Below are 23,983 nucleotides of genomic sequence, written 5' to 3'. Positions count from 1 at the left end.
CCATGTCTACCCACAATTCAACAAGTTCTGTCACCTTTGTTAATGGAGAAATCTGAGGGCTCCCTTGGACAAAAAAACAAGGACCCCAGCCAGGAATCCCAGAGCAAAACAGCAGCCAGGAGGCTTGGTCTTGATTGAAGACTGTGGCGACAGGACTCCCACCTGCCACCAGGTGGAACAAGATGGGAGCCCAGAACAAAAGAGAACCCAAACTTTTATTAGCTGCTCATTCCCATGTTACACCCCCCCCAAACTACATCACTAAGACACCACAGTTACATCATGAAAGGGGAGGTCTGGTGGCAGAAATCTGAGCATCCTGGACCCTGCCCCATGGTTCCCCTTGCCCTCCACCAAACACCCATCAAGTGGAACAAAAGAGATCTTGACATTTCCCTGTTTCCCAGCCAAGTTAATCACACCCTTTTGTCTTCATCTGGGTTTGGTATTTCTGGCATGGCTACCTGTCTGGCACTCAGGTATCAGGATGCCAGGGATTATCCCTCAGGCAGAGGGGCTGCTGACTAGCTGAGCTCACAGGTCTAGACGAATTTCTGAAGTTTTCCCAGCGAGCCAGTACATAGGTACATTTATCAGTGAATTGTTACATTTGGTATCGTGCAGCAAAGGCCCTTTGAATAGATAGGAAGAAACTGTGATGAAGCGTTTTGTGGGGATAAATCACAAAAGTGATTGTGCTGGTTTTGGTAGTGCATGATATCTGCTGGAAGGGCAACCCCCCCCCCCACACCTATACATAAATTCCTGCAGCACCTTTCTCAAAGATATTGATAATTTTGGCATCCATAAAGTCTGCTGGGATCTCCTCTCTCTCCCAATTTTTTTGATGAGCATGTGAAGTTGTGTAAATTCAATCCTGCCCACTTTGAAGACTTCAGCAGGTATCCCATCAGGTCTGCTGGCTTTGTTGTTTTTCATTTGATGAATGTTGTTGTTTAGTCATTTAGTCGTGTCCGCCTCTTGGCCCTGGACCAGAGGGGTCTATACGGACCTTTGTTGGCAAGGTGACGTCTCTGCTTTTTGAGATGCTGTCTAGGTTTGCCATTGCTTTCCTCCCAAGAAGCAGGCGTCTTTTAATTTTGTGGCTGCTGTCACCATCTGCAGTGATCATGGAGCCCAAAAAAGTAAAATCTCTCACTGCCTCCATTTCCTCCCCTTCTATTTGCCAGGAGGTGATGGGCCCAGTGGCCATGATCTTCGGTTTTTTGATGTTGAGCTTCAAACTATTTGGTGCATAGCTGTGCACAACTCTCAGATTTGGAGATACTGCGAGCTCATCTCTAACTCGGTTTTGCAGAATTTGTGAGAGGACTCCGGACGCAGGACTCCCCTCCTTTGTTCCCATCTTTGCTCCCCCATCCTCCTGATTGGCGGCCCCACATCCGGGGGCGGGGCTGGCGAGGGAGGGGGCGTTGCCCCGCCCGGCCAATAGGAAGGCGGTGATTTGCATGAGCCCAGGGAGGCGGGCGGGGCTCGGGCCGGCCAATGGCTGCCGAGTGCGCTGCCTGCCTGCGCTGGGCGAGCCTCGGAGCAGCGGGCCGGGCTGGCAGCAGCGGCGCCCATGGGCGAGAAGCGGGTGCTGTGCGTGGGGCTGGTGTGCCTCGACATCATCAGCGTGGTGGAGAGATACCCGGCCGAGGACTCGGACACCAGGTACCCCCTGGCAGAGGTGCCAGCTCCCGGGGTGCCCGGGCACCCACCAAATGCCCCACGAAAGGGCAGGGCACCCCCCACTTTGGGTGCCAGGGCCATACACGCTGCATGGCACCACCGCCCTGGGCACTCCTGGTCTCGGAGCGAGCTGGCACTGGGGAAAGATGCCCGGCTCCCCGCGGGCGGGCGGCTGGCTCTGCCTTGGCACCCGGGAACTGGGAGGCGCCCGGCCTGGAGACGCGCCTGGTGCCAGGGGCGGGCGGGCGGTGGGCGCAAGCTTCCCTGTTCCCGCTGAGCTGCCGACTTGGCTCCCTTCCTTCGATCACCGTTGGAAGGGCCCCCCGGGGGTCATCTAGTCCCGCCCGCTGCACTGCACCCGGGACAGACGGCCTTCCTGGCTTTCTTCCTTCCTTCCTCCCTGGCTGGCAGGTGCCTGTCGCAGCGATGGCAGCGCGGGGGAAACGCTTCCAACACCTGCACCGTCCTCGCCCTGCTGGGCGCCCCCTGCGCCTTCATGGGCTCCCTGGCGCCCGGCCACGCCGCAGAGTAAGTGTCCCGCTGGGGGGGAGGCTTGTGGGTCTCCTTCAGGGGAGGGTGGGCGAGGCCACGGGCCCTTTGCCCGGCACCCTGGCAAAGGAGGCAGCCGGGTGTCCTTTGGACTGGGGTCAGACTAGATGACCCGCTGGGGTCCCTTTCAGCTCCGCAAATCTGTGATAGGCTCCTTTTCTTGCAGGATCCATCCTTTCTCTTCCTCCTCCAGGGAAATCAGGGGCCCCAGGGTGGAAGCCAGTCTGGCATGGGCAGGACTTGGGTGCTGGTCCCATCCTGACCCCTGATGCCTTTTCCGAGAGGGGAGGGGAGGGCTGGGGAATTTCCACTCCTAGATTTTTTTCCCAGAGCCCTTTCCCTACTTTTAGTAATCCATTATCTTCTAACATTTATTAGTAGCAGGACAAATGAATAGCCAAGTCTTACTTTAATGAGTAAGTGAAGCCATTTAAGGCTCAGCAACTGGCAGGTGTTGGGGCAGAAGGGCAGAGTCAAAGAAGGGACCCTGAGGGTCATCTAGTCCAACCCCCTGCAATGCAGGAATTTCAGCATCCATGACAGGAGAGAATATAAGGTGCTGAGTCAAATGGCAATGAAATTCAAGAAGGGCAGTCTGTGACATTTCTGTATCAATGTCTAGGAAGTGTTGAGTAGTGGTTAGAGCAGCGCTTCTCAACCGGTGGGTCCCCAGATGTCGTTGGACTACAACCCCCATCACCCCTAGCTAGCAAGGCCAGAGCTCAGATGATGGGAGTTGTAGTCCAACAACATCTGGGGACCCCCAGGTTGAGAGCCGCTGGGTTAGAGTATCAAAGCGTGACCTTGGAGATCAGGGTTCGAATCCCCACTCAGGCATGAAGGTCACTGGCTGACCTTGAGCCAGCTTAACCCACCGCACTGTTATGAACAGTGCTTTTTTCCTAAAAAAAATTTTTTTAGGGGTACTCTCATTCTCCTGCTCATATTGAAATCCTGCCACTTAATGAGGCCAAACTTAGATCCACAAAATATTTAGTGGTATGCGTCCCCCCCAGATAAAAGGCACTGGTTATGAGGATGAAATGGGGGGAAGGAGAACCGTGGGGACCACCTTGAGGTCCTCTGGAGAGAAAGGTGGCGTAAATGTGGTGAGTCCAGCAGTGGCCCCTTTCCAGCAGCAGAATCATCCTGCAACTGCTTCTGGGCCTTCGGGGGGAGAGGACCCTTTTGTGGATGAACAGAGATGCTCCATTCGCTTGGCAAGGGAAGGCTGGTTGCAGTAGCAGCAGCTGCTTCTGTGTAAATGGTCACTCTGTTTACCTGAGGTCAAATGTGGCCACTCCATTCAGGGTGGAACATCACCCAAGAATCATGAGTCCTGACGCCTCTTGCATCGAGAAGCTGAATGTAAGTATTTGGGTCTTGCAGATCTTGAGAAATCCCTCTGTCGCTGCCTGCTTGGACCCAGAGTTTTATGGGAAGGTGAAGACAAAGGCTTTGCTCCCATGTACCTGCAGGAATCCTCACCCAATTCCCACCTTCTCTGTGAGACACCTTCTGCTCTCCAGCAGAGATTTTGCACTCCGGGCTCAGAGTGGATTTGGGGCCCTCTATCATGGACGCAGGTGGCGCTGTGGGTTAAACCACTGAGCCTAGGGCTTGCCGATCAGAAGGGTCAGCAGTTCAAATCCCTGCGACGGGGTGAGCTCCCGTTGCTCAGTCCCAGCTCCTGCCAAGCTAGGAGTTTGAAAGCACATCAAAGTGCAAGTAGATAAATAGGTACCGCTGTGGTGGGAAGGTAAACAGCGTTTCCGTGTGCTGCTCTGGTTTGGCTAGTAAAGTGAGATGAGCTCCGCAACCCCAGACGTAATGGTCAGGGGTCCCTTTACCTTTACCTTCATGGGCCAATGGTGCCTGCAGCTCCTAGCACTCTCTATCATGGGTAGGCAAACTAAGGCCTGGGGATGGATCTGGCCCAATTGCCTTCTAAATCCAGCCCACAGACAATGCAATTTTAACCTGTGACAGAGCGTTCCACCATGTCGGGGCCAGTACTGAAAAGGCCCTGGCCCTAGTTAAGACCAATCTAACCTCCATGGGGCTTGGGACCTCCAAAGTCCTTAAGGTCCTCCACGGGGCATACCGGGAGAGGCGGTCCCGTAGGTACGAGGGTCCTAGGCAGCGTAGGGCTTTAAAGGTCAAAACCAGCACCTTAAACCTGACTCTGTACTCCACGGGGAGCCAGAGCAGTTGGTAAAGCACTGGATGAATGTGATCCCACGGCAAGGACACTGTAAGGAGCCTTGCTGCGGCATTCTGCACCCGCTGGAGTTTCTGGGTCAGCTTCAAGGGCAGCCCCACGTAGAGCGAGTTACAGTAGTCAAGCCTGGAGGTGCCTGTTGTGTGGATCACTGTGGCCAGATGGGGTGAGAAAGGGGGTCTCCAGCCCCTCTCGCCCTCCCCACCCCTAAGGGGGCTCCTCTTCTCTGCCCACCCAGCTTCGTCCGTGAGGATTTCCAGCGCTACGAGGTGGACCTCGCCCACGTGGTGCCGCGCCCGGCGTGCGCCCTGCCCACCTCCATGGTGATCAGCAACTCCACGACGGGCACCCGGACCATCCTGCACGCTGCGAGGTGCTTAGGGTGAGGGGTCCCCCCCCCCCGGGCCACAGGCTCTAACCTCCTTTTTCTCTCCCCTCCGCTGCCCCCAAGATTCATCCTCTCCGACTTCCGCCGCTACAACGTGGATGTCTCTCACCTGGTGAGGCAAAGCCGGGGGGAGATGCCCTGCGCCATCTGTCTCGTCAACTGCCACAACGGCTCTCGGACGGTCACTCTCTATGACATGTAAGGCCAGGCGGGCAGCTGCTGCCCCCGCCCGCCAACTCCCCACCCTGCCACTGGGTGGCGCCACAGGGCTCCCTCTATTTATTATTCCCAACTAATATTTATTGAATTTGCATCGCACCCTTTGCCCAAAGACCTCAGGGCAGTTCGGGGCATAAAGATACAAAATGGGAGGGGGGGATGAAATGCATAAGCAAAACAATAACCTTGCCGGCTGCCACAGGACAGGCAAGCTGTCACTCATCCCAGGGGGGGCAGGCATTGACCCAGCTTTCTCTAGAAACCGTCCCAACCCTTTTATCAATTCAATAAGATTCGCTTGCTGCTTAGTTTTGTAAACCGCTTTGAGGCTACCATTTTTACAATCCAGCAGTGGATGCTCGGGTTGTGAACATGATCCGTGTGGGATGCACGTTCCCAACCCGCAGCATTCGCAATCCGCAGCAGCGCATCTGCGCATGCGCGGGTTTGCGATTCAGTGTTTCTGCGCATGTGCAAAGTGTGATTTAGCACTTCTATGCATGCGCAACCGGCCAAACCTGGAAGTAACACATTCCGGTACTTCCAGGCGGGTGGCACTGTGGGTTAAACACAGAGCCTAGGACTTGCCGATCAGAAGGTCGGCGGTTCGAATCCCCGTGACAGGGTGAGCTCCTGTTGCTCGGTCCCTGCTCCTGCCAACCTAGCAGTTCAAAAGCAAGTGCAAGTAGATAAATAGGTATCACTCCGGCGGGAAGGTAAACGGCATTTCCGTGCGCTGCTGTGGTTCGCCAGAAGCGGCTTAGTCATGCTGGCCACATGACCTGGAAGCTGTACGCCGGCTCCCTCGGCCAATAAAGCGAGATGAGCACCGCAACCCCAGAGTCGGTCACGACTGGAACTAATGGTCAGGGGTCCCTTTACCTTTACCTAACCCAAAAAAAACGCAGCCTCAAGCATCTGTAACCCGAGGTATGACTGTACCGTATTTTTCCATGTATAAGACTAGGTTTTCCCCCTAAAAAATAATGTCAAAAATTAGAGGACGTTTTATACACGGATGCATCTCCCCCCATTTTCTTAAACCTGAGTCCCCCAAAATAAGGGGCATCTTATACAGGGGGGCATCTTGTAGACGGAAAAATACAGTAAATGAGAAATAAATTGTCAAGAGATGGAGGCAAGGTGCGTGGAGAGCAAAGGGGCAGCTCAATGTCACCTTCTCTCTTTCTGCCCCTCCCCCTTCTTATTCCTAATATTAATCATTAATTTTGGACTATTAACGTGCAAAGTGCATTTGATCATTAATAGTAGAAAGGTCACTTCCCTCCACTTTTCGTTCTATCAAGCCATTTTCTTGAGCTTTTAACAGCTACACCACAAGCAAAAGAAGCTCAGTTTTGCAAGCCGATCTGCTCGGGTGCAAAGTCGCAGTCGCTGGATTTCTGCTTGCCTCACAGTTCTGCTGCCCAGCCCCCCCCCCCTTGCTCAAATCCTCTCTTCCCATTTTACAGACTGGAAGCACTGAGGCCGAGAGGCCTCTGAGGAAGTTGGCGGCTGAGCTGCCAAGACCTCCAGCTTCCCTCTCACCGACTTTATTTATTTTAAAACTACTTTAAAAAAATGAACCAGTTACAGTGAGGGGGGGGGAGTATTTGACCCCCTGCTAAATTTGCCCGTTTGCCCTCTGATGAGGAAATGACCAGTACATAATTTTAACGGTAGGTTTATTGTGGCTGTGAGAGACAGAATAACAACAGGAAAACTGGACATAGGAAAAGTAAATAAAATGGTCTAAAACCCTCCCGTGTCCCCCTTTACCCCCCAAAAAAATACACATAAAGTGTTCATAAATGGAACTTCATTTAATTCCGATCCCTTCAGCCACAACTGTGGCCAAGCGGCCTGAGCTTGTCTGCACCCTCTGGCTTGCGGCCCAGTTCAGAGGGTAGCGGTTTGCTTGAGAAGCCTGAACCATAGCTGTCAACGTTTCCCTTCTTTTAAGGGAAATTCCCTTATTCTGAATAGGATTCCTCGCAAGAAAAGGGAAAAGTTGACAGCTGTGGCCTGAATTGGAGGGACGCGGGTCTTGCCGATCAGAAGGTTGGCGGTTTGAATCCCCGCAATGACGGGGTGAGCTCCCGTTGCTCGGTCCCTGCTCCTGCCAACGTAGCAGTTCAAAAGCATGTCAAAGTGCAAGTAGATAAATAGGTACCACTCTGGCGGGAAGGTAAACGGCATTTCCGTGCGCTGCTCTGGTTCGCCAGAAGCGGCTTAGCCATGCTGGCCACATGACCCGGAAGCTGTACGCCGCCTCCCTCGGCCAATAAAGCGAGATGAGCGCCACAACCCCAGAGTCGGCCACGACTGGACCTAATGGTCAGGGGTCCCTTTACCTTTACCTTTATGGCCTGAATTGGAGTTGGAATGCCCCCCCCCCGCATTCCCTGAGTGGCGCCACCCAGTGGGAGAAGAGGGGAAAGCACAGCCATGCATGCCCAGTAATTCTCGGCAGATTCACCTGATAATTCAGCCCAGATGCAGCAGCCAATCATCTCCCTCAATCCGTCCCTGATCTGCCTTCCTGGTCATTGCCTGGTCTGGAGCAGGGAGCAAATGGGTGATCTTAGGGGCAGGTGGGGACAGGGGAATGTGGGGGGGGTGTTGTTCCCTCCCCTTGCTTTTTGGAAAGCGGGGTCTGGTGTTGGGAGGGGGCAGGGGCTGTTTTGGGGAGAGAAGAGGGCTGGGGAGGGGTCCCTCCTTCTGCCCCCTGGCACCCCCTCCCCAGATGGAGACATCCGCTGGACTTGATCCTTGGCCCCTCTCAGCTGAGCCCTGGATGGGGTTCTGGCCGGCCTTTGCTCAGGGGGCAGGATCCGCTGCTCTGTTAATCATTGAGAAGGTTCCTCTTTGAGGGGACTCATGGAGCAAAGAGTTTAGAATGTGGGAAGCATCCGGCTGTAGCAGCCAGACGGATCAGGCCCAAGGAAAGTGCTCCTCCAGGGACCTCTCGGATCCCCCAGCAGGAAGCCTACTGGGAGGGAGGGAGGGCTGCTGGGGGGGGGGACACAGTCCTTTCCTGCTGGGATCTAGTGCCAGGAAGAATTTTCTGATATTAAGAGTCATATGACAGTGGAACAGACTCCCCCCCCCCCAGGTGCTTGGGCAGCCATCTGTCGGGGGATCCTTGAGCTGTGATTCCTGCATTGCAGGGGGTTGGACTAGATGACCCCTGGAGGTCCCTTCCAACTGGGCAGTTCTGTGACTCTGGAGTCACTTGTAGCTCTTGATCTTCACGTTCTTGGTCTGCTCCCCTTTTGAAGTTGGTGGCCATCGCTGCCTCTACAAGAGAGGAAGAAGAACGTCTCTCTCCCTTCCATCTCCTCCCTGCTCTTTGGTCAACCTCTGTGGTGTCTCCATGGCCCTCCTTGCTCACCTCAGATTCATGGAGGAGGCAGAGATGCTTCTGAAGACCAGGTGCTGGGAACTGTGGGCAGGGAGAGTGTTGATCCTGCTTGCCGGTTTCCCGCAAGGGTCCGGTCAGCCACTGTCAGAACAGGATCCCAGACTAGATGGGCCCCTGGCCTGATCCTGCAGGCTTTTATTAGGTTCTTATGCTAATGCTTCTTCTGGTTGTCCAAAGGTTTAGGCCACAATCGCAGAACTGTTGTGTTCGAAGGGCCATCCGACTCACCCCCTGCAATACAGGATCCGCAGGCTCAGAACAGGGGTGTCGCTAGTTGCTGCAGCACCCAGAGCAGTGGGGATGGGGCGGTCCACCCAGGGGGGCACCGCAGTAAGCCCCACACTGCTGTTTCGGGCAGCACAGGACCCCAAGCCACCATGTCACTCCCAGGAGAGACTTGTGGCTCGGACGTGCTGCAGGCCAAGCCCTGCGGTAAATTTTGGCACCCCCTCTGGGATGACACCCGGGGTGGACCACACCCCCCCACTCCCCGCTTCCTAGGCCCCTGGCTCAGAGGCAGCCCCTGAATAATGTTGAGTCCAGCTCTTTGGGGCTGTGCAGATCAAAGCCAGCACCATGGATGGGTCCCAGCATACAGTGGTCCCTTGGTTCTCAAACTTAAGCCATTCTGGAAGTCCGTTCCAAAACCAAAGCATTCGAAAACCAAATTGTGCTTTCCCATAGAAGGAAATGCAAAATGGATTAATCCGTTCCAGACAGCAATTTAACATGAATTTTGCTATCTAACAAGACTATTGAACCATAAAATGAAAGCAAATAATCAATGTACTGTACTATAAAATAAATAAGACAGTATTGTTGATGATAAAAATTAAAATCATTATTTTTTCTCACCTGCACTGATGATAGTCATTGCTTGCTTTTATCCATTTCTGCAGTCACACAATCAATCAGTCAGTAGCTGAACTGGATTCCACACAGTCACAAAAACAAATTAACCAGAAAAACCTCAAAAACAAAAACGCAAAATAAATAGCAAAAACAAAAGCGCCAAACTTAATCCATCAGACGTTTGGCTTCCAAAAAACATTTGAAAGCTGAAACAGGTTTTCAGGGTTTAGGAACCAATTCACTACTGTACATAGAAGGGGATCAAAGTGGACATAACGCTTTGCAAGATCAGCCTTGCATCCGAGACACAGATGGACCCTCCGTGCTTTTGAGGCAGTGGGCTTCTTGATAGGACCCAGGAGGGGGGGAGAAGAGGGGCTGACTATTGCCTTGATGCCCCTTCCACACATACTTTGCGGGGCACCTGGGGGGCCCGTAGGGAGAGGGTGTCTGGCTGCATGGACCCCACCTGTTGGGCCTGGCTTCTGCTACGGTGGGAGGCCAAGAAAACAACACCTTCCTTTGTGCTTTTTAATCAATGACCAGATCGGGGTCTTCAGGTTGTTCAAATGAATAATCTCGGGTGGGAGAGGAGGCTGTGAAGGCATTGCATCTCATAGACCTTTGTAACCCCCCCACCCCACCCTTCCGCCTTCTCCCCGCCACCCCCAACCAGCAACCTGCCGGATGTGACGGCTGCTGACTTTGAGCAGGTCAACCTGTCTCAATACAAGTGGATCCACTGGGAGGTGAGTGAGGGAAGCCCTTGCTGGGGAGGGGGGAGCGAGAGGGAGGAAGGGTCTTCCTGAGTTGCAGGTGCCACAAGGGGTTGCCATCAGCAGGAAATGAAGATGGAAAAGTATAGGTGAAAGACCTACATTGGCTCCCAGGACGTTTCCGAGCACAATTCAAAGTGTTGGTGCTGACCTTGAAAGCCCTAAACGGCCTCGGTCCAGTAGACCTGAAGGAGCATCTCCACCCCGGACACCTGGGTCCACCTCCAAGGGCCTTCTGGCAGTTCCCTCCCTGCGAGACGTGAGGTTACAGGGAACCAAGCAGAGGGCCTTCTTGGTGGTGGCGTCCGCCCTGTGGAACACCCTCCCATCAGATGTCAAAGAGAACAACAACTACCAGACTTTTAGAAGACATCTGAAGGCAGCCCTGTTTAGGGAGGCTTTTAATGTTTAACAGACCATTGTATTTTAATACTCTGTTGGAAGCCGCCCAGAGTGGCTGGGGAAGCCCAGCCAGATGGGCAGGGTATAAATAATAAATTATGATTATGATTATGATTATTATAGGTGGCCGTTGATAAGTTCTGAACACTGCCCATTCGCACACAGAAGTAGCTCTTGGGAACAAGACTTCCTGTGAGCCAGTAAACACATGCAATGGTTTTGAAAACAAGGCCACTCGCTCCGCAGGCGACAGGCCAGACCTCTTTGCGAAAGGGGCTTCGTGTCGCGTTTGCAGGGCCTTGATTCAGAGATGGCCCCCTTTAAAGTCTGTTGTTACCAGATCTTAGAGTTGTGGGATTATCGGGGGGAGCACTAAGAGTCAAGGAGGGGCTCCATGGCGCTGGACCTATCTGCCATGACCTATCAGACTTCATTGGCATCGCTGGATCAAGTTTATCATTTTTGTCGAGTTAATTAAACTAACTAGTTTTTAATTGGATTTTGAATAAATGTGCAATCATTCCCGTTTTGAATTTTATTGGGTTTTTCTCCTCTGTAGTGGCTGAATAATGCTTTTTATAGGGTGGGGGGTCGCTGAGGGTGACTTTATGGAACCAAGGGGGCAGGGGCCCAGGAAAATTTGGGAGCCACTGCCTATGAGTCACTGCCCTTGAGGATGCCAGCTGTTGGCCATTAACCCTCTGGTGCCCCGGGGGGGGGGGGCATTTCCAGGCAGTCTTCATGGGCAGCCCCACGGGGAGGGCATTGCAGTAATCTAGAGCTCAGCAGAGCATGAATGCCAGGACTGCCGTGGCCACCTTTTGGCTGTGGGTGCAGCAGCTGTCCTGGCCACGGAAGCTCCCTGGGATGCCAGGTGAGCTCCTGCCTCCCTCTGAGACCCACCTTCTCCCTCCTCCAGGGCAGGAATGCCTCTGAGCAGGTGAAGATGATCCAGCGTGTGGAGGCGTATAACAAGACCTGCCCGCCGTCCGACCGAGTGACCACGTCCGTGGAGGTGGAGAAGACGCGGCCAGAGATATACCAGCTCTTCGGCTACGGAGACGTGGTAGGAAGGCCTCTGTCTGAGGGGGAAGCCAGGATGACGGGGCAGAAACGATATGATAGTCTTTATTGTCATTGTCCCATACAGAACAACGAAACTGAAAAATCTACATAAGACATTCAAAACCCAACAAGCCTGCTATCCCAGCCTGGTTAGCCCCCTAGAAACTTTGATACCCCATAATTAAATACAATATACTCCCATAGAGACTACCTTAAAGGTAAATACTCCATACTCAGGACGTCCTCCTTACATGGAACAGACTCCCTTGGAGATTTTAAAGATGAGTGGACATCTAGCAGAGATTCTTCAGTTGTGGTTCCTGCATGGCCTGGGGTTGGGCTTGTTAAAGTTTGTGGGTCGTAAATCCTTTGACCCAGCGGGCATAGCTGTCAACCGTCCCTTATTTGGCGGGACAGTCCCTTATCCCAGCGCCGTGTCCCGCTGCTGTCCCTTATTGATGATGTCCCTTAAATTTCCCGGGTTTCAAAGGAAGCAGCTCCTCTCCCTCCCTCCCTGCCAGCCAGGGAGGAGGGAGGCTCCAACTGGGTTGCTTGGCTGCGTTGCTCACCCAATAAGGAGTCTAAGAACGACTGGGGGGTGGAGCTTGCGTGCCTTGTGCCAATCAAATCGGCCGCTGTCAGAGCTGGCTCCGGGTCCCAGCTCACCAAGGACCAACGCTAGCCGATCGTACAGTATCAAAGTCTTTATTGAAGAATAGTCTCCATTTACAAGTCTCAGCGTCCCAGCCCTACGTCTGGACTTTAGACCGGCGAAGCTCTGTCTGGATCTCCACCCCCTGTGCACCAGCTTAAGACTCTAATCTTACTCCACCTCTTCCTTCTCTCTCTCTTCCTCTGGGTCTTACTACCCCCCGAGGTCTCATTCCTCCTGGACTCTTCCGACGCCGAGCTTGACCCCTCTGACTCCTCCCCCTCTCTTCGGCGGGCTTTAGGACCTGGCTCCCTACCCGGGCTGCCCACCTTGCCGCCCTCCTGTACATTTGAACTTGGCGCGCGCGCGCGTTTTACTTTCCGGATGACCGTTTCCTCGCTCCCTGACGAGGGTGTGGTCAGTCCTGCCTCACGTTCTCCCTCTGCCTGCGCGCTCCCTGATCCCGATGCCTTGGACTCCTCCCCCCTACTGCACTCTGGGGGGGACGCTGGTCCGGATTTCCAGCTGCTACTCTCTGAGTCCCCTCTGGCCCCTTCTTCCCGAGGTGTCCCCCTGGGCACTCCCCTTGCCCTGACCATGGGGGCCCCTTTCTGTGAATCCTCCGAGTCACTGGAGAGACTCAGAGACCTCGGACTACTGTCGCCGCTGACATTTCCTTCCGACTCCTCCCCCTCGCTCTCCGTTTCTTCCCTCTCCTGTGACTCTGCTCCTGAACCCCTGACATCCATCCCCCCCTCGAAGCCCCCCCTTCCCCCCTCCCCTTCCTCCGGCGGGGGTGCTGGGTGCTCCGTCGTTGTGGGGGTGAATGGTGGATACAGTTCGTCCCCCGTGGCGTGCATCCAGTTAGAGAAATCCGGCTCGTCCTCCATGTCGTCGCCGACCTCGTTCTCCTCTGCTTCCATCTCCGTGCCGCCATGCTCGAACCCAACGTCCTCCCCCATCACGTCCATGTCCCTCTCACCCTCGTTCCCCTCTGGGTCCGTTGCCTGCCAAGGGCCCCTCAGCCACCTCTCCTCTCCTCGATTGTCCCACCAAAAGGAGCGGTCTGAGGCAAACCCCGAGGGCGAGCCCTCCGGTGAACGTGTTTCTAATGCTGGTTCTTCGTCCGAGGTGAATCCCTGGAACGTGCTGGTAGAAAGCGTGGGTGTGAAAAGCCAGTCGTCGAAATACTCGGCTGGCATGGGCCTGTGTGGGAACAAGGCATGAAACTCCTCTTTGAGGAGAGGCTCGTCCAGGGCATAGTCCGGCACCCAACTGTTGGCGCTGGCCGGGGTACCTTCCCTTGCGAGAAAATATTCTACTCCCTCTTCCCCCCATCTCGAGTCCAAAATCTCTGTGACCTGGTTGATGGGTTCCCTTCTTGGCGACTCCCTCCTTGGGGGGATCTCCTTATACTGGTCTGGTGCCGTGCCCTGCGCCTGAAATCGGTGAGGTGCTTTGTAGGGCGTGAGCACCGACCTATGGAATACTGGGTGCATTCTGGATCCTTCCGGAAGTGTCAACCGGAAGGCCACCGGATTGATCTGTGCCTCAACTAGGTAAGGTCCTAGCTGCTTATGTCCGAGTTTCTTCTTAGCTAAGGATCTTGTCGGCACTGCGTGGGCCGCTAACCACACCCAGTCTCCCACCTGTAAGTCTTCACCAACCCTCCTGTGCTTGTCAGCCTGCAGTTTGTATGCGTGCTTTGCCAGCTCTAACTGCCTCCTAAGCTGCTCGTGGACTTCCTGCAATTCCGCCGCCAAGACTTCCGCTGCCTGTGGCTCCCCCTCCCCCAGTCTCTCTAATCCCGGGAAGGTTCTGGGATGCCTCCCGTTGTTGGCGAAGAACGGCGTCACCCCTGTGGACACGTGCTTCGTGTTGTTGTAAGCGAACTCAGCGAGCGGCAGGTAGTCCACCCATGTCGTCGGCTGTTGATTTGCATAGCATCTCAGGTACTGCTGCATGACGGCGTTGACGCGTTCCGCTTGTCCGTTGGTCTGCGGGTGTCTCGCCGACGCTAGGTTGATCTTGACATTCAGGAAACCCATCAGCTTCTGCCAGAAGCTCGAAATGAACTGGCGCCCCCTGTCGGACAAGATAGACCGTGGCAGTCCATGCACTCTGAAGACGTGGTCTATGAACAGCTTGGCGGTCTGTTCTGCCGTGGCCACCTTCGCGCACAGAATGAAGTGGGCCATTTTAGTGAACATGTCCACCACCACTAGCACTGCCGTTTTACCCCTTGAGCTGGGTAAATCCGTGACAAAGTCCAGGGCCACCCTCTCCCACGGTTCGCTCGGAGTCTGCAGCGGTTCGAGCAGTCCCGCCGGAGGTTTGTGCACTGACTTGGCCCTTTGGCAGGTGTCGCACCTCGAGACGTACTCCGCGACTTCCCCCCGCATCTTGGGCCACCAAAAATCTCTGGCAACTAGTTCTGCCGTCTTCTCCTTGCCAAAGTGCCCGGCGGTGGGTGCGTCGTGTAACTGCTGCAGTACCTTCGCCCGGAGGTCGTCTCCCGGTACATAGAGAGCTCCTCTGCGGATGAGCAACCCGTCTCGTACTTGGAACTCGTCGTCCTTCACCGTGCCCTTGTGCACCTCCTCCATCTTGGCTTGTGCAAAGGGGTCCCCCTGCAGTGCTCGACGGACCGCCTCCAAGTCCACGGTTGCTGCAGCGCACGCCCACGCTTTCGGAGCGAAAATGTGCTTGGCCGCTGCTGGTGCCGCCTCTTCGAGGTATTGCGGCTTCCTGGACAGTGCATCCGCCATGATGTTGTTGTCGCCTGGGATGTATTCTATCCTGAAGTCGAAATCCGCGAAAAATTCCGCCCATCTGATGTGCCGCTGGTTTAGGAATCTTGCCGTGCGCCAGTACTCCAGGTTCTTATGATCCGTGCGAACCTGCACGGTGTGCTTGGCCCCGACGAGGAAGTGCCGCCACGCCTTGAATGCTGCATGAATGGCCAGCAACTCCCTGTCCCAGATGGTGTAGTTTTGCTCCGACTTGCTGAGCTTCCTAGAGTAGAAGGCACACGGTCTCCAGTCCCCATGCGGGTCCTCTTGCAACAGTACGGCGCCCACGGCTCTGTCTGAGGCGTCTGTTTCAACCCTCAGCGGTTTGCTGGGATTCACATGCAGTAGCTGCCCTTCGGACGAGAAGAGACGCTTAAGGTTCTGAAAGGACTGCTCCGCTTGCTCCGTCCAGATGAACTTCTTCTTCTTAGAGCTGAGCGTGTCAGTAATGGCCGCCGTCTGCATCGCGAACCCCTTGATGAACTTGCGGTAAAAGTTGGCGAACCCCACAAACCGCTGGACCTCCTTCCGATTGCGCGGGCTCTTCCAGTCCAACACTGCGCGAACCTTGGCGCTGTCCATGGCAAGCCCCTTGTCCGACAGCTTGTAGCCCAGGAAATCCACCTCCTTCCTGTCGAACTGGCACTTCTCCAGCTTGGCATACAGCCGATGCTCCTGCAGTCTCTGCAGAACTTCCTTGACGTCACCTTCGTGGGTCTCCTCAGATTCTGAGAATATCAGGATGTCGTCCAAGAAGCAGACGCATGTCTTGTAGAGGAGACCCGCCAGGACGTGATGCATGAAAGCTTGAAAACAGTGGGCGCCATTTTGTAAACCGAAGGGCATAACTCTGTATTCATATGTGCCCAGGGGCGTGAACATGGCAGTCTTCCACTCGTCTCCTTCCCGTATGCGAATCAGGTTGTACGCCCCTCGCAGATCCAACTTTGTAAAAACGCGTCCTTTCCTCGCCGTCGCCAGCAGGTCATCTATCTTGGGCATGGGAAAGGCCGCGGGCTTGGTCTTTGAATTTAAGAGCCTGAAGTCCACCACAAGTCTTTTTTGGGGCGTGTCCCTTTTCTTCACAAAGAATACAGGACTGCCCCCCGCTGCCTTCGACTCCCGGATGAAACCGCGCTTCAAGTTGAGGTCTATGAACTCCTTGAGCTCCTGCAGCTCGTCCTCAGACATGGAATACAGTTTCCCGGCTGGCAGCGTCGCTCCTGGCAGGAGGTCAATCTTGCAGTCATAGGACCTGTGGGGAGGCAGCTTGTCCGCTTCCTTCTCGCAGAAAACCTCCAAAAACGCTGCGTACTTGCGCGGCACTGCTTGCAGCGTGCCTAAGTGTAGCTGCGGGTCGTCCCCTCCTTCTTCCGGGCTAGGAAGGATGCAATGTTCCGCGCAATAGGAGGAGCCGAAGGTCAGTTGGCGCTGGTACCACGCCAATGCTGGGCTGTGCCTGTGCAGCCAACTCATGCCGAGGACTACAGGCGTGTCCGACAGGTGGGTGACATTAAAGCTGATGACTTCTCGGTGATTTCCAATCCGCATCCCCATTGGTTGCGTTTGTTGCACCACCTGTCCCCCTAACAGGTCCCTGCCATCCACCGTGACAACGTTCAGGGGCAGCGTGGCTGGTAGCAGTGGTATATTGTGCTGCTGAACGAATTCCAGTCCTATAAAGTCAGCGTTGCTGCCGGAGTCAATGGTGATCGGCACCTCCAGAGTGCGTCCATTGGGCAGTTGGAGAGACGCTGTAAGCTGCACCACTGGTTTGGGTGGGAGGGGGTCTGTGGGTTGCAAAAGTGCTGGGGATTGTTTCATTGACTTGTCTGACTGGACCCCAGTGCCTCTTCCTCCAGCCAGACTCCGTCGTTTAACTGTTGCTGCGTTTTCAATGGAGCTGCTTCAGCGACTGTTGCCGAGGCTGCAGTGTGCTTGTGGAGCCTCTGGGGACACTCTTTCGCCATGTGTTGAGCACTGTCGCAGATGTAGCACTTCCTGTTCCCTCTAGGAGGCTTCGTTTTGGCTGCTCCCGGTGTTAGGGCTCTGTTAGCTGACTGAGCCCTGGCACCTCCGATCTCCATCGGCTCTTCTCCCCCTCCCTGCGAGGGTGTGGAGTGCGCACGCGCTGCTTCTCTGGGAAAGAGGGGAGGTGCTCTGGCTGGTGCCCTTCCCCAACGCCCTTCTTCCCTGTTCCAAGGACTTTCTTCCAGATGCACCCCGATCTCCAGAGCCCTCTGGACTACCTGCTGGGTGCTCCTTGGTCTCTCCCCTCTTCCAATCTCCGCTTTTACATCTGCATTCAACCCCTCCCAAAAGAGGTCTCTGACTGGCGCAGAATCTTTTTCCCACCCCAGGGCATGAACCAGTCCGAAAAATCGAGTATGGTACTGCCGCACGCTGGCTTTGCCTTGTTTAAGTCCATGTATGTCCCTCCTGGCAATATCGACGTCTACCTTTGATAAAAAGCATGAGTCCATTGCTTTAATAAAAGCCTTCGCATCTTGGAGCGCTGGATCATTGTCCCTCCATAGATTCCGCAGCCACGTTTTGGCTTCCCCATGCAAATGGGACAAGATAAACCCCACTCTCTCTCTCTCATCTCTAAAGTCTTTGTCAAGGAGATCCAGCGCAAACAGCAGGTCTGCTCTGAAGTTGGGGTACTGCTGCAAACTCCCATCGAAATGCGATACAAGGCTGCCTCCCCTTCTCCCCAAGCCAATGCCTTCTGCCTTGGATCCCGTTTGCCCCTGTCTAGAAAGCACGTCCAACCTGGCCTGGAGATCCCGGCAGGAGGTAACCATTTCCTCCTCTCTCTTCCTGGATGCAATTACCTCCGTGCTGAGGTGCGTCACCGCTTCTTGCAGGGCTTTTATCTGCTCTTCCGTCGTCATCTTGCCTGAGTTTTGTGAGCTCTGTAAGCACCCCTCCTCTGTCCTCGCTGCGTCGACTCACGTGGCGAGGTTCTTGGTGCCAAAACTTTAAAAAGGAGACAGAGCTTACTGTCAGAGCTGGCTCCGGGTCCCAGCTCACCAAGGACCAACGCTAGCCGATCGTACAGTATCAAAGTCTTTATTGAAGAATAGTCTCCATTTACAAGTCTCAGCGTCCCAGCCCTACGTCTGGACTTTAGACCGGCGAAGCTCTGTCTGGATCTCCACCCCCTGTGCACCAGCTTAAGACTCTAATCTTACTCCACCTCTTCCTTCTCTCTCTCTTCCTCTGGGTCTTACTACCCCCCGAGGTCTCATTCCTCCTGGACTCTTCCGACGCCGAGCTTGACCCCTCTGACTCCTCCCCCTCTCTTCGGCGGGCTTTAGGACCTGGCTCCCTACCCGGGCTGCCCACCTTGCCGCCCTCCTGTACATTTGAACTTGGCGCGCGCGCGCGTTTTACTTTCCGGATGACCGTTTCCTCGCTCCCTGACGAGGGTGTGGTCAGTCCTGCCTCACGTTCTCCCTCTGCCTGCGCGCTCCCTGATCCCGATGCCTTGGACTCCTCCCCCCTACTGCACTCTGGGGGGGACGCTGGTCCGGATTTCCAGCTGCTACTCTCTGAGTCCCCTCTGGCCCCTTCTTCCCGAGGTGTCCCCCTGGGCACTCCCCTTGCCCTGACCATGGGGGCCCCTTTCTGTGAATCCTCCGAGTCACTGGAGAGACTCAGAGACCTCGGACTACTGTCGCCGCTGACATTTCCTTCCGACTCCTCCCCCTCGCTCTCCGTTTCTTCCCTCTCCTGTGACTCTGCTCCTGAACCCCTGACAGCCGCGTTGCCTGGGGACTCGCCTTTGCTCAGCGCTTCCCAGCGGAGAGGTGACGACGGTGGTTTTCCTTGCTGCATCCCCTTTGCCGGGTTGCTGCGCTGTGGGAACCACCGCTTGAGGCTTCGCTTGGCTGCTGGCTGGGCTTTCTGCCTTTGGCTCGGAGGAGCTCAGAAGTTGAACATACCAATGCCCTGAAAATCCCTTATTTTGGCTGCTGATCCCTTATTTTCGAGGCTGCTGGTCCCTTATTTTCAAATCTCTAAGTTGACAGCTATGCCAGTGGGTCATGCAGGAACTGTGGCTTTGTCTGTGTGGTGTCTTCAATAACTCAGCTCGACACCAGTGCTTCTAATCTATCACTCTTTATTTTGAAGCATACAAAACAGAAAAGAAAACCTACAGAAAAGAAAACCTTTCTGTCTCTAACAGAACTGAAACTATCTCGCTCACAGTCTCATACACTCTGCACTGAGAGAGAGCTCAGCCCACAGGAAAATGCCCGGATTATATGGGCAGTGCACCCAGTTAATAAGAAGGCCTCCTGGGAGTGTTAGCTCTCAACTGTCCAGAACCACAACAGGGCTGGATGACCCCTGGGGGTCCCTTCCAACTCTCCCGTTCTAAGTTCTGCTTGTGAAGCACTGCCTGGGCTGAGCAGGACTGACCTCAGAACATGAAATGAGCTCTGCTGGACCAGCATCCTGTTCGCCTCACAGTGGCCAAATACCCCTAAGACCCCAGGAGTCTAGACTGCCTCTGGAACTGGAGGCTCTGCCTGACAAGCCTAGCTGCTGGTCAGTGGGGATCCCACCTAGTCCAGCCTCTTGTTCTCATCGTGGCCGACCAGATGCCCATACGGGAAACCCACAAGCGGGATCTGAGCGCGAGAGCAACCCTCTCCCTTGCTGCCCCTGGCATTCAGAAGCATCTCTGCATCCTGGCAGAGCCCCTTTCTCCCCCATAAGTTTAGCCAATCCTCTTTTAAAGCCGTCCCGGTAGGTGGCCATCTTGTGGGAGGGAGTTCCACCGTCTAACACTGTGCTGCAGGAACGAGTCCTTTCTGCATCTTCCAACATTCATCTTCCTTGGGCGCCTGGGAATTCTAGTGTTATGAGAGAGAGACCAAGAGGAGAAGGTGACTCTGGCGTCTCCCCCCCCCCCTCCAGGTCTTTGTCAGCAAGGACGTGGCCAAGGCGAGGGGCTTCTACTCGGCCGCCGAAGCTGTCAAGGGGCTCCGCAGATATCTGAAGCTGGGGTAGGTGGAGACCCCCCAAGGAGAAGGGGAGGCTGGATGGCCTCTGGGGTGCCCCTCAGCCCCCCTGCCCACCCTCTGGCATGGGAGGGGCACTCGCGCCAACTCCAGCAGCTAGATTGAATGCGCAGCTGGCCACTGGCCCTTCGGTGCTCTGTGGGAAATGCCAAGGGGGCTGCAAAGAACTTAGGGGAGTCGCTAGAGCATGAGGTTCTTCATCTCAGGGTCGTGGGGTCAAACCCCAAGTTGGGCAAAAGGATTCCTGCCTTGCAGGGGTTGGACTAGATGACCCTCATGCTCCCTCCTAAGTCTACAGTTCTGTGCAACGCTCCAGAACTGCTCCTTAGTCTTCCCTCCATCTCTTCTTTACAGAATGTTTTTATTTAACAAAATGTATCTACGCCGCTTGCCCTAAACTTTGAAGGCTCCCAAGCGGTTTGCAAAAAGATGATCTTAAAATGTTCATTTAAAATATTCATATCCATAAAATATCCGTAAGTCACAGAGAACCAGGCAAGGGCCTTCTCAGTGGTGGCACCCGCCCTCCCACCAGATGTCAAAGGAAAAAACAACTACCAGACTTTTAGGAGACATCTGAAGGCAGCCCTGTTCAGGGAAGCTTTTAATGTTTGACAGACTATTGTATTTTAATATTTTGTTGGAGGCCACCCAGAGTAGCTGGGGAAACCCAGCCGGATGGGAGGGAGGTATAAATAAATTATTATTATTATTATTATTATTATTATTATTAGAGCAAACATTAAAAATGAGTTACATTTTTAAAAAAAATTACAAAGCAACTTCTGACACTTGGGGTTTCTGTTTTTTCAGAGCCACCTTATTTAAAGTGGTTGTAAGTTTTTTTTACGTAGTGCTTAATATGTTTTTCAACGCTGCAACCTGCCCTGGAACCTTAGGGTAAAGGGTGGATATTATTATTATTATTATTATTATTATTATTATTATTATTATGCAATTCTACTTGCTGAAATGACCTGTGAAGCTGGTCTGCAGGATGGAACTTCATCATCCTGGCTGCTGGGCTTTGAAGGACCCCCCCCCCCAAGGTTCCCCCTCCCTGGGTTGAACCAAACAGGCCCTGTTGAGCCCAGCTCCCTTGGGAGAAAGAACCAGGAGGGTGTTTTGGGGTGCCCCCATTTTCCGGCTGCCCCCCGGGCCTCCCCACCCAGGCACCTGCGGGATCTCTGTCCCAAGGCTAAAGGCTCCTCCCCCCTCTTTCTCCCTCCCCCCCAGAGCCACCCTGGTCTGTGCCTGGGCTGAGGAGGGGGCTGACGCCATGGGACCGGACGGGGTGCTGGTTCACTCGGACGCCTTCTCCCCCGAAGTGGTGGTGGACACCTTGGGTGCTGGGGACACCTTCAACGCGGCCGTGATCCTGGCCCTCAGCAGGGGTGAGTCGCGGGGGCTTCTCTCCTCCCCCCTGTCGCCTGCATGTCCATATCTCCCCTTTGTGATCTTTTCTGCAACCTGCTCATCAGACATGGGATCTACGGAGAGATCTCTGGGGGTCTGCAGTAGATTACCATGGCTTCGGACTTTCCGTCAGTTTTAACTATAGGAGAAACAAAGAAGCTTGCCCAAACTTGCTTCAAAATTAGGCTTTGCAAAGAAGAAAGGGTTTTTGTTTTTTGTTTTGGTGGGGGGAGACCAGGACTGGAGTTGGGGGGAGAAAATGAGTCTCTTGCTTTGCTTTCTTACAAGTCTTTCTTTGCTTTGCTTTCTGTGATTCTATGAACTGTGTGATGCAGCAGCAAGAAAAGTGAATGCTATTCTCAGCTGCACCAGCAGGTCTAGTGCCCAGATCCGGGGAATTAATAGTACCCAGTGGCGCCAACTTGGACCCCAGATTATGGGTGCCCAGCGACATGCGCAACATAACGTGACATCGTGACGTCATGTTGCAGCGCCTGGGAGCCCGGAAGACTTCCAAGGCCCTGCAAGGCCTCAGACATAACTTCCAGTTCCTTGCGGGGCCCCAGAAGTCGTGTCGGAGGCCCTGCGGTGCGGGCGCTGAGCATTCACAAGAAAATTGTAGGTGCCCAGGGCCCAGGGGTGGCTGCCAGGCAGAATTTCTTTAGCCATGGTTCCGGCATTGCAGCAGGTTGGATTGGAGACCCCTGGGGACCCTTTCAACTCTTTAATTCTATGGTTCTTGGACTGTGAGTTCAGTTCTGGTAGCCCAAATTCCTGGGGCGGCTGACCACGGACAGAGCATGTCCCTTCATGCTGTGCTCTTCCCCCTCCCTCCTCTGGCCACAATTTTGCACCTGGTGGATCTCTGGCTTCTTAGCAGAAAAACAAGTAATTATGGCAAGCCCTGAATTCTGCCCGCCCCTAAATGGAGTCCTGGTGGGGAGAGTTCTTGCTGCCTGAACCCCAGGGCACCTCTCGGCCTCAGAGCTCAACTGACCCCTCTCTGTCTCTCCCCCCCGCAGGGAGGCCCCTGGCCGAGGCAATCACCTACGGGTGCCAGGTGGCCGGCCGGAAGTGCGGGGTGCACGGCTACGATGGGATCGTGTGAGCTGCAAGCCATGTCTGCCCATCTTTTCTGGGGACCGTCATCAAGCCGTGGACCAAAATCACACAACCCCCCTGACTCAGCGAGGAAGAAGCGTGCTGCTTCTCTGAAAGGTCCGGAGGGGCTGGGCAGCCCAAGCCGCTTCTCTGCTGTGCCCGGGCCGCCCTGGGTGTCCTGGCTGGGCCTGGATCTGGGGAGAGAGAGAGAGACTTGCCCACGTTGCCTCTTTGCAAAGGCCGATCAATAAAACGCTTGGACCAGTGGCCTCTGTGTGGAAGCCCCACCTGTGTGGGTAGGGTGAGGGGCAGGATGAAAAGGGCTGGCCTGCCCCAGATATTTTATTTCTCTCTTGCATTTATATTCTGAGCTCTGGGTGGCATGCGTGGGTCTCCCCCTCAATTAATCCCTGTAAAGCAGATTAGGCTAAGAGTCGGGGCCAGTGGGCTTCGTGGCTTCATATATTCGAACCTGAGTCACAACCTGACACTGCAAGCACAGTAGAGGGAGAAGCACAGGCTGTGGGGGTTGCAGAAGAGGGGGGCCATGGCAGCAAGGATGGAGCAATGCGGGGGGGGGGATCTCTTCTGCAGCTGCAGCAGCACTCAGGACCGGTTCCCCCAAGGGTGACCCACAGCAAGGGGGACAGGAGGGAGCTCTGTCCTGCCGGGCTGGAGAAGAGATTGCATAAATCGAGAGAGCTGGGGAGGGGGGCACCAGGTCCTGCGAAGAACTGCTGGTGGGTCATTTGCTCTTGTGGGGCATTGCATGGCAGGGGGGCACCAGGTAGCTAATGCCAGAATCCCAATTCAAAATGACCTTAGCAGATCGGAGAACTGGGCCCAGATTATGAAATGAATTACAACAGGAACAAAAGTCAGGTCCTGCTCTTAGGCAGGAAGAATCAGGTGCACAAATATAGGATGGGGGATGCCTGGCTTACAAGTAGAACATGAGAAAAGTATGTGGGGCATCAGTACATGTGAAAAGGATCTGGGGGTCTTGGTGGACCACAAGCTGAACACGAGTCAACCATGTGATGCAGCAGCAAAAATGGCTAATGCTATTATAGGCTGCATCCACAGAAGTCTAGTGTCCAGGTCAAGGGAAGGAATAGTCCCACTCAATTCTGCCTTGGTCAGACCTAGGATCCTGTGTCCACTTCTGGACATCACAATTTGAGAAGGATGTTGACAAGCTGGAAGGTGGGCAGAGGAGGGCAGCTAAGATGATGAAGGGTGTGGACACCAAGCCGTATGAGGAACAGTTAATGAAACTTGAGTTATGTTTAACCTGGAAAAGAGGAGACTGAGGGTAGATATGAGAGCCACCTTCAAATATCTTAAAGGTAAAGGGACCCCTGACCGTTAGGTCCAGTCGTGGCCGACTCTGGGGTT

General features: G+C 54.5%; 1 protein-coding gene across 3 annotated transcripts; it reads left to right on the top strand.

The window, feature by feature from the left end:
- The first annotated feature begins 1,468 nt into the window (after positions 1-1,468).
- Positions 1,469-22,852, top strand: KHK (ketohexokinase). Of its 3 annotated transcripts, none has more exons than XM_083432775.1 (8): positions 1,469-1,674; positions 2,104-2,220; positions 4,914-5,048; positions 10,022-10,094; positions 11,443-11,589; positions 19,965-20,053; positions 21,305-21,462; positions 22,507-22,852. In XM_083432775.1, the coding sequence occupies exons 1-8, from the start codon at positions 1,583-1,585 to the stop codon at positions 22,590-22,592; spliced, it is 897 nt and encodes a 298-aa protein (XP_083288901.1). In that variant the 5' UTR covers positions 1,469-1,582; the 3' UTR covers positions 22,593-22,852. The 3 variants fall into 3 exon arrangements, with proteins under 3 accessions (XP_083288901.1, XP_083288903.1, XP_083288902.1); XM_083432776.1 differs by lacking the exon at positions 4,914-5,048 and adding an exon at positions 4,701-4,835 and having other exon boundaries at positions 1,495-1,674; XM_083432777.1 differs by lacking the exons at positions 4,914-5,048; positions 10,022-10,094 and having other exon boundaries at positions 1,490-1,674.
- Positions 22,853-23,983: the final 1,131 nt, after the last annotated feature.

This window comes from Podarcis tiliguerta (assembly GCF_965153285.1).
Source record: "Podarcis tiliguerta genome assembly, chromosome: 3".
In the NCBI taxonomy this organism is placed as follows: domain Eukaryota; kingdom Metazoa; phylum Chordata; class Lepidosauria; order Squamata; family Lacertidae; genus Podarcis; species Podarcis tiliguerta.
Note: the sequence above shows the minus strand (reverse complement) of the source record. Positions and strands in the feature narration are given on the sequence as shown.